Genomic DNA, 9201 nt, shown 5'->3' with positions numbered 1-9201 from the left:
CGATGACTCGAATGAATGGGCGTCGCTACAGTGCCCTTCCTGGTAAAATTAAAAGGGCAAACCCAGCATTTTGGGGGATAGTTGCCCCCCTCTACGAGGCAGGAGCGCAGAGTGACATCGGTCGCCAAGATCCGGAGCGGGGAGTTGGAAATAGGGAATGGCTGGGGGCAGGGTGCGAGTGCGGTTTCGATTTTTCCTGTCCCAGGGGCGGGGCATGAGGGACATGAGGGGCGGGGCAAGTTCATAGCCACGCCCCCGCTCCGCCCCGGCGCAGCGCAAGACCCGCGGGTTTCCAGCCGCGCTGAGGTCACAGGCAGGCGGCCTGGCGTCCGAGCCGAAAGCCTGCGCCGAGCGGGGCCGGAGCCGAGCCCGAACCGAAGGAGAGCCCGAGCCCCTCTAGCAGGGAGAGGCCGACGCGCACGGCCCCGCGCCAACCCTGCAGGCCGGCATGGAGGAGGAATGCCGGGTGCTCTCCATCCAGAGCCACGTCGTCCGCGGCTACGTGGGAAACCGGGCGGCCACGTTCCCGCTGCAGGTACGCTTACGTAACCCGCGGTGTCCCGCGAGCCGCCGCGCGGACCGAGGCGGGTGGCCACCGCCGGCCCGCGTGACCTTGGCCGGTCCCCGTCTGGCTAGGAGCACCTGGTGGGTTCCTGCGGGTGGACCGGCTCTGGGGCGCTGAGTTCGGCTGAAGCCTCGGTGCTAGCCTCGCGCACCCGTAGGTTCCCACCCCTTCCCGCTGCCTGACCCCAGCAGACGGGTTCTCTGTGGGCGAGAAGATGCCGCGCCGTGGCCCGGACCATGCCCCAGAGCGAATGAGACCGGATGGGCAGGTGTTTGCAGCGCTCACCTGCCGGGCGCTGTGTTCTGCCCTTGCCCGCTGTGGGTCAGGTTGCCAGGACAGAGAAGGAGAAGGAAGCTCACAGTGAGGCCCCGCCAGCTAGGATGCCCCTCCCCCCGATGTGGGCCCCCACCCTGCCGCTGACCATTCCCGGACGTGGTCGCTGGAAAGAGAAAGTCTACCTGCTGGTGCTGGCTCTGAAGAAGAGCCCACAGACCAGTTCAGGCCCCTGCAGGGTTTGGGTTTAGAAGCTGATGTTTCAAAATGTCAATCTTTCCATTTGGCCTTCCCCCTGGGCTGCCCTCCTGCCTTCCCAGCCTGTTCTTGATGAGGGGCTCACCATTTCCTGTGGCTCGCTGGGCCTTCACTTTGCAGCCCTTGGAGCGGCAGGAGGAGGCCTGGGGGCAGTGAGGTGGGCTGCTGGACAACAGGCAACACCACAGTGCTGGGCACTTGGCCTGTGGCCAAGCAGGAGCGCTGGGCACCTTGGCAAGGTGGTGACTCTCCTGGACTGCCTGCCTTTGGTTTGATGTTTGAGCAAGGAATAGGTATGGCAGGTCCCAGGGCTGGCCCCACAGGACATAAAGGGCCACCTGCAGGGGCGCAGGCTGGCCAGAAAGACCATAGGAAGGGCCAGAGCTTCCGAGTAGAATGAGGCTGACGTAGGCTGCCATACCCAAAGCCTGAAGAGGAAATAGTGCAGCAAAAACTTGAAGGTGGAGAGGTACAAAGGTTCAGGTTCAGAGTGACCAGCCAGCCCTGATGTGTGAGCAGCTCCACAGGTCTGGTCCTCATCCCTCCTGTTCTGGCCAGCAGAGGGCAGACTCGTGGGGTAGTCACCCTGCAAACTTGGGTGTCCCACAGTCCCCACTCCTGGTCACTGCTCTGGAATGCCTCCTTACTCCTAGCATGTGGGGGGATGGGGTGGAGACTTCCAGGTAGATGGAAGTCTGAGTAGGGCCACTGGGGTGGGACTGTGGGGGGGCGGTGTGAGGGGTGGGACTATATGGGGGAAGGGGTGGGGTGGTGAAGCTGCAGGGTCCCTGGGGCAGAGCAGGAGCAGCACAGGGAGCTGGAAGCAGGAGGGCGTTGAGAACAGATTCTGCTCTCTGCCCAAGGGCAGCAGCAGCTCCAGCCTGGCCTTGGCCCAGGAGCCATGGAAACCGCCCTTGGCAGAAAGCGTGCTGTTAGTTCTCTGCCACAGGGCAAACTGTTCCCCTCCTCTGCTCACCAGGGTCCTGCAGTGATGTCCCTGTTCTTGAACTCCCAGGTACATGCCTTCAACTTCCACACCAAAACCTTTTCCAGTTATTCAAGGGAGGCTGCTCCTCAGGCCACCAACCTGGAGAAGTGCCTCTTAAAGACAGAGCTGTGGTTTTTAACCTGGGGTTTCCCCAGGGCCCCACATCTTTACTTATGGGCCCATGTGCTGGGGCTTATGGGAAATAGGCTGGGGGCAAGGGTCATGTTATTTCCTTCCTCCTATCATGGGCGGGGGTTGCTGACACATATTCCCAGCCCTGCACTTCCTCCCCTTAAGGTTTTCTGGGGCTTAGGGGGAGCATGGCAGGATGGGGGTCATGGAAAGCAGGGACCATTAGGTTAGTGACCTTGAAGAGGCCACCTTCTACACTGAGCCCTCTGGTGTTCAGTTGCCTCATGTATGAATGGGCCTGATGCTGCTTCACCGGTCATTTTAGGCTCACGGGAGATGGGGAGTGTGCACATTTCTCTGAGGTGCCCCCTGTGGAATGAGGTGGGCCAGCAGTGCTAGGGGTGTTTTATTCACCTCTCCCCATGCAGACAGTCAGGCATGCCTGAGGCACCCTCAGGAGGCCAGGACCACTGTCAGGAGTGGATGTGGGTTGGGGCCCTACTTCTTTGTGTCCTTTTCCCTAATTACTTTGTCTTCCTGATTACAGAAATAAGGTAGTTTGGAGGGAGGGGAGGAGGAGAGAGCTGAGGAGAGGGAGAAAGCCAGGGTAGGTCTCAAAATATGCTTCCTTGTTTCTCAGTGGGATAGAGTACCAGCCTCCTTACCAAAGGGTCGGTTGCAGGTGTGATTCCCAGTCAAAGGCACATACCTGGATTGCAGGTTCCATCCTGGCCCTGTGCGGGAGGCAACCAAAGATGTGTCTCTCTCACATTGATGTTTCTTCATCTCTTTCTCTCTCTTCCTCCCTCCCTCCCTTCCACTCTCTCTAAAAAAATCAGTGGAAAAAAATATCTTCGATTGAGGATTAACAACAACAAAAACTAAATAAAAAATAAAGAACACGCTCCCTGCAAAGCTGGAACTCAAACAGAACTGCATTAGTCAGTTCAAGTGGTGGTAACAGATACCACAGACGGGGGGGGCTCAGACACAGGTGTCTATTCTCTCCCAGTCCTGGAGGCTGGAAGTCTGAGATCAAAGTGTGGGAAGGGCTGGTTTCTCCCAAGGCCTCTCTCCTTGGCGTGTGGAGGGGGCCTTCTTCCTGTGTCCTCACTTGGTTGTCCCTCTGTGTGTCTGTGTCCTAATCTCTTCCTCTTATGAGCATACCAATCATGCTGGATCAGGGCCCATCCTAGTGGCTTTGTTTAACCTCAGTCACCTTTGTAATGGCTCCATCTACACTAATAAAAGTAAGATGAAAATGGACCGTACCTTTGCAACGCCCACCAGCCAACCAGGAGTGAGTATGCAAATTAACCCAACAAAGATGGTGGGTTAATTTGCATACACAGGCACTGAGCGGCTGGGGTGGGGCGGTCCACACTGCCCCAGCTGCTCTGGGCTTCTGGGCAGCATGGGAAGGCGGAAAGGTGGCTCCGGCCGGAGCAGTGACAGCAGCCAGGGGAAGGAAGGCCCATTCTTGCACGAATCTTCGTGCATTGGGCCTCTAGTCTCTAAATAATGTTCCATTCTGAGATGCTAGGGGTCAGGGGTTCCACATATGGATTTTGGGGGACACAGTTCAGATCATGACAAGAACAGTTTCCAGAAATATCGTAGTTCATTGGACTCTTTCTGCACTTGCCCACTTGGTGCTTCTTTGAGCAGAGCCTGTGCAGGTTTGTTTCGGCCTCGGCTTAGCTCCTGTGACATGATCTGTTAGTACTACGGGATGCTCCCCACCCCCACGCCTGAGCACCACTGGAGCAGGGAGAAGCAGGGAGATGGGTGGGGATGGCCTACTGATGGGGCTTGAACCAGCCTTTGCCACCACAGGACAGAGGCATCCCCTAATACTGACACGGGGCTGCTAGAGACTGCAAAGGCAGGCTCTTTCACAGCTGAGTGTGGAAAGAGAACTTGGAAATGACTGGAGAAGGTCGGCTCCACCTGGACCACACAGATTTGCCCTCATGCCACTCAGAGACTGGAAAATGGGTGTGATGGGGGCTGGGGAGGCTGCCTGTGGGGACTGATTTGGTGTCCCCAGTCTCGGAGTTCCAGCCCTCTGAGCCTTCCTAAGCTTCATCTGCAAAGTGATGCCAACAGAACCTTTGTGGGTTTAAGCAAAGAGTTTTTCACTTGGGCCCAACTGAGGACGGGGAAATACAGCTGTGCACAGCAGTTTCAGGGAGTTACATACACCAAGGACTCAGTTTTTCATCAGGTGGGGAGAATGTTCGGATACGGCAGGGGCTTCAAGCTCCTGGAGCCAGGAGTTCTGGGAAGGGTCTGGAAGCAGTTATTTCTACAGATTTACCAGGATGTAGAGAGAACAGGTATCGCCTTCTCTAATCGCTATCTTTTTCGTAGGAACTGCTGGAAATATATGTGGCCAGCCCCACGGAAGACCGTGGTTAGGAACTGACTGTGTTCCCTTAATTACTGATCAAGTTGGAGCAGCTTAGACACCCTTTCCTTTTTCCGTGAGAACAGTCCTTGTGGTGATCAGAGGGTGCCTGGCTCCCAGGGCACCACCTGGCCGGAGCTCGGCCCAGGTGCTCCTCGGCCAGCGGTCAGCCTGGTGCTGATGTGTGCCCGCTGGATGTCTGCGAGTCTTCAGGGCTGCGGTTCCCAGACCGCTTTCTGCCAGGTCCTGCAGCACACCTTTCACAGTCTCGGGCAGGCCGGCCCATGGGCTCCACCTTCCACAGGCAGAGGAAAACGTTATCCAAGAAAGAGAAGGGCCCTGGCTGGTTTGGCTCAGTGGTTAGCTGGCTCTTGGACCAAGGGTCTTGGGTTTGACTCCCAGTCAAGGGCACATACATGGGTTGCAGGTTTGCTCCTCACCCCCATAGGGGTGCGGTAGAGGTGTGTGCAGGAGGCAACCAGTCGATGTATCTCTCACATAGACCTCTCTCTCTCTCTCTCTCTCTCTCTCTCTCTCTCTCTCTCTCCCTCCCCCACTCTTTCTGAAAAAGCAATGGAAAAAAATGTCCTCTGGTGAGGATTAACAACAACAACAAAAACGGTGCGGGGAGAGGGAGAGAGATCCTGCTTTTGGATTCGTTTCTGCGCTCTGGTGCAGCAAATCCATAGTACATTTTAATATTGAGGGGAACATGCTAATGGGACCAGCGACAGAGGAGGTAGCCTTAGCTGAAAATCCATTTAAATATGGTGTCACCGAAACAGGAAAGACCACAGGCCCCAAAGACACTTTCTTTTCTTTTTTTTTTTAAATATTTTTATTGATTTCAGAGAGGAAGGGAGAGGGATAGAGAGATAGAAACATCAATGATGAGAGAGAATCATTGATTGGCTGCCTTCTGCATGCCCCCTACTGGGGTGGGGGAGATCGAGCCCACAACCCAGGCATGTGTCCTTGGCTGGAATCGAACTTGGGACCCTTTAGTTCTCAGGTCAATGCTCTATCCACTGAGCCAAACCAGCTAGGGCCCCAAAGACACTTTGGGGGTGGGGGTGACTCTGTTTGGGGCCTGCAGAAATCAGCCTCACCTTCTGGCTCTTCTGGCCCATCTGTGCAGGAGAGGTCAGCAGCGGGTGTGTGGAGAGGCCCCGGCGGGGAAACCTGGATTCAGACTCCTTTGGCCACAGTAGCTGGAGCAGAGGTTGGAGTTCCCAGGGGGCTGCTGGAGCCCAACTGAGCTACAGAGCTACAGGGACCTGGGCGTGTGAGCCCACATGTTCCTGCGGGCGGCTCCCTCCAGGTTCTCCTGGAGGCACCACTGGGTCCCCAGGGACCGCTGCAGGGCCACAAGGAGCCATTTCCACCTCTCACCTTTGAGAACTCCCTGAACCCCAGGGTGGACTTCTTCAGAGGGTCTCTGATCAGTCCCTTGGAAGATCTTCACCATTTTTCCTTGGAGTCTCCAGGATAGAAGGGACCTTCTCCAGCATAGTTGCATTTGGAAGATGCTGGAAGAATGGCATCCTACCCTTTTAAAAAAAAGTTGGTTTTAGAGAGAGAGGAAGGGAGGGAGAGGGAGAGAAACATCGATCGCCTGCTTCCCATACCCGCCGGGTTTGAGACCTCCTGAGCGTCCTCCAGACGTCCCCGCGTGCTGTCCAGGCCACACAGACCTGCTGCTTTCCTCTGTGCTGTGTGACTCTCCCATTTCCTTCTGGAATCCCCCGGTCTGATCCAGACGTGCTCCAGTCCTGGAACATGGATGTTGGTTTTGCTGTTTCTCCAAGAAAGTCCAGAATTGCTTAATATCTTGATTTCTAACTTTCTTGCTTAGTTAGGGGTTTGAAGTTTATGTTTGTCTTGGCCTGTCATAGAGAAAAGCAAGAATTTAATTGGTTCCATTTTCTGATCTTTTCCCCACCGTGTGTGTGCGTGCATGCATGTGAGGTGTGAGTCTGCATGTGCATGCATGTGCTGTGGGCATAGTTGTGCATCGGTGTACATAAGGGTGCATACGTACTTGGACATGTGTATGTGCAGTTTTGTTGTGTGGTGTTGCTATTCTCTGCGTGGGATCCCTTCTTCTGTTTAAGTGACGGCCCTCACGGGGACGGAGAGGGAGCATCTGCCAGCAGGTGGCTTCCATGTTGTGGGGGCTGATTGGCTTTGCAGCTCATGGGCGTGGCGGTCCCCTTTAGCACACCCCACGGAGCTTTTAATCTAGAATCAGCCAGTTCTATTCACAGAGTGATCTGGGAGAGTGACGCTGTGGGACAGAGTCAGGGGAGTTTCTCAAGGAGAAAGGAAGGAGGCATGGGGACATGGGCCACCCAGAGCAGACACCCTGTTACCTATCTGTACCCAGGTGCCACCGGGAGCTTGGGGTGAGACCCCCTCTCTTAGGGCTTTGCAGTGCCACCCAGCAGACCCTGACCCTGTGCAGGGCCTGGCGGGAGCGTGGAAGCCAGGCAGCGGGGTGCACTGCGCTGGTGTACATGGGCTGAGGTGATGGGGTCCAGGGCTGTGACAGCTGAGGCAAGGGCGCACACAGGGGACAGCAGTGGCTAAGGCGGACCCAGGAGGCTGCTTCGTGGAAGACAGGGCTGTTTCCAGTAAGAATTCCCGTTGAAGACCAGAGGATGGTGGGTGGGGGACCAGCTGAATTGTAAGACTGACCGGTAACCAGTGGTGGAAGGGACAAGGCTGATCAGGATGACAACAGACACGCGACCCTCATGTCCCCTTTTGCCGAATTCTGATTTTCTATGCAAGTGGCTAAAAGTCTTGCAAAACAGGCCACAGTGAGCGTTCTTGAAGACAGAGATGCTTCCTGGTGCCCAACACAAACTCCCCCCCTAAAGGAACCAGGCGGTCTGGGCACGGTGAGGAGCTGCCCTGGAACATTCCAGCGTTTCTGGCTGCCGCTGTGATGAGGGCGGATCGCAGAGCTGCGCCTGCCTCGCAGTTAGCACAGTGCGTGGATGATCCAGCTGCGAGGTGGGTGTGCAGCCGCTGGGGCCTGTGTCCCCCACTGAGGCTGACATGGGAGCCCTGCCTCATGTCCCCAGCAGGTGCAGCTATCCCTGAGGAGGGGTGTTGTGTCCAGAAAGGCGGACTGAGGTCTGTGTTGGGGCAGAAGATGGGTGCCTGCGTGGATCAAAGACCCTGCTCACACCCCTGTGTTCCTCTCTGTGGCTCGGTGACTGCAGAACGTTGGAAAGCGCTCCCGGTACACACATGCTCCAATCATTGCAAATGCTTCCCCCCCACGCACGCAGGGGCAGGAAGCTGGAGCCACTTCCAGGGCATCCCACTGGCCTGGGCTTGCTTTGACCCCTGGAGCAGACAGTCTGAGTGGCCTTCCCTCTGGGCAGGACCAGTGCCTCTTACATACTATGCACATGTCTCCCCTTCGTTGCTACTTCACTTCTCTTCCTGCAGCAAGTCCAGGTCGCCTGCCACGTGCCACGGGTGGATTAGCATTGACAGGCAGCGTGTCCTACCCAGGGACCTCGCCAGCAATGCCCTGATTTTGACTGGCTGTGCATCTCTGTGGCTTCTCTTGGATCTGAGCCCTGGCTCCTCAGCGAAGCTGTGCTGATGTGGTCACGTGAAGCCGCCTCTCTCAGCAGCTAGTGTGGGAGTGGCGGCATGCTCAGGGTGGGCACCTCGTCTTTCTGAAGCGGGAGTGCGTTTGCTTGTGGAGCCTGGGGCTGGGGCTTTTGCTACCACTGGCTTCATTCAGAGGCACCGGGGGTGGCGGACTCATCCTGGGGGGCTCCTGGTTGGCAGGGCATCCCTAAGCCATCAAAACCCCACCAAGTGCAGGTGCAGAGCCGAGAAGACAAGGTTCTAAGCAGGGTCCTGGGGGACTGAGTGAGTGATGGTCTGGGCTGCGGAGAGGCGCGCACACAGGTTTCAGACGTTTCAGGGTCAGGAAGTGGCCACAGTGTGGAATGCATGGAATTGGGTGTGGTGGTGGCACACGCAGCCCTGGGACCTGGCTCCCTGCCACGGGCAGTAGCAAGCTGGGAAGGTTAGGGCTCACGGGGTACATCTAGGGGCCAGGGGAGGGGACGAGGAGAGGTGGTGTGGCGCTCCCAGGAACTGGAGTGAGGAGCCCTTGAACAGCCTGCACTGGGCTGCCACAGCAGGGATAGGGCACTAGGGCGGGGGAATTCCAGGAGCACCCAGCCCCCAACTCAGTGGTTCTCAACCTTTCTAATGCTGCACCCTTTTAATACAGTTCCTCATGTGGTGGTGACCCCCAACCATAAAATTATTTTCGTTGCTACTTCATAACTGTAATTTTGCTACTGTTAATGAATCGGATGTAAATATCTGTGTTTTCCCATGGTCTTAGGCGACCCTGCTAGCAGTTCTCAACCTGTGGGTCGCGACTGAACCACTGCTGTAGAGCCTAAGACCACGGGAAAATACAGATATTTGGTATCGGGATAACACTCGAACCACCTGGGCTGCCCGGCCTGGGCTTTCTCTTTTTTCTTTTCCTTTTTTTAAAAAATTCTTTATTGTTTAAAGTATTATATAAGT

At 56.2% G+C, this 9201-nt stretch overlaps 1 protein-coding gene across 1 annotated transcript in view; it reads left to right on the top strand.

The window, feature by feature from the left end:
- Nucleotides 1-294: 294 nt before the first annotated feature.
- The window catches only part of PDXK (pyridoxal kinase), a 29673-nt gene continuing 20766 nt past the window's right edge, over nucleotides 295-9201 (top strand). Inside the window, exon 1 of the mRNA XM_080656891.1 lies at nucleotides 295-535. Coding sequence (XP_080513017.1) covers nucleotides 449-535 — 87 coding nt within the window. The 5' untranslated portion in view covers nucleotides 295-448. The remainder of the gene's footprint in view (nucleotides 536-9201) is intronic.

Source organism: Plecotus auritus (genome assembly GCF_963455305.1).
Source record: "Plecotus auritus genome assembly, chromosome: 2".
NCBI lineage: Eukaryota > Metazoa > Chordata > Mammalia > Chiroptera > Vespertilionidae > Plecotus > Plecotus auritus.
The sequence above is the reverse complement of the archived record's forward strand: the minus strand, read 5'-3'. Positions and strand labels throughout refer to the sequence as shown.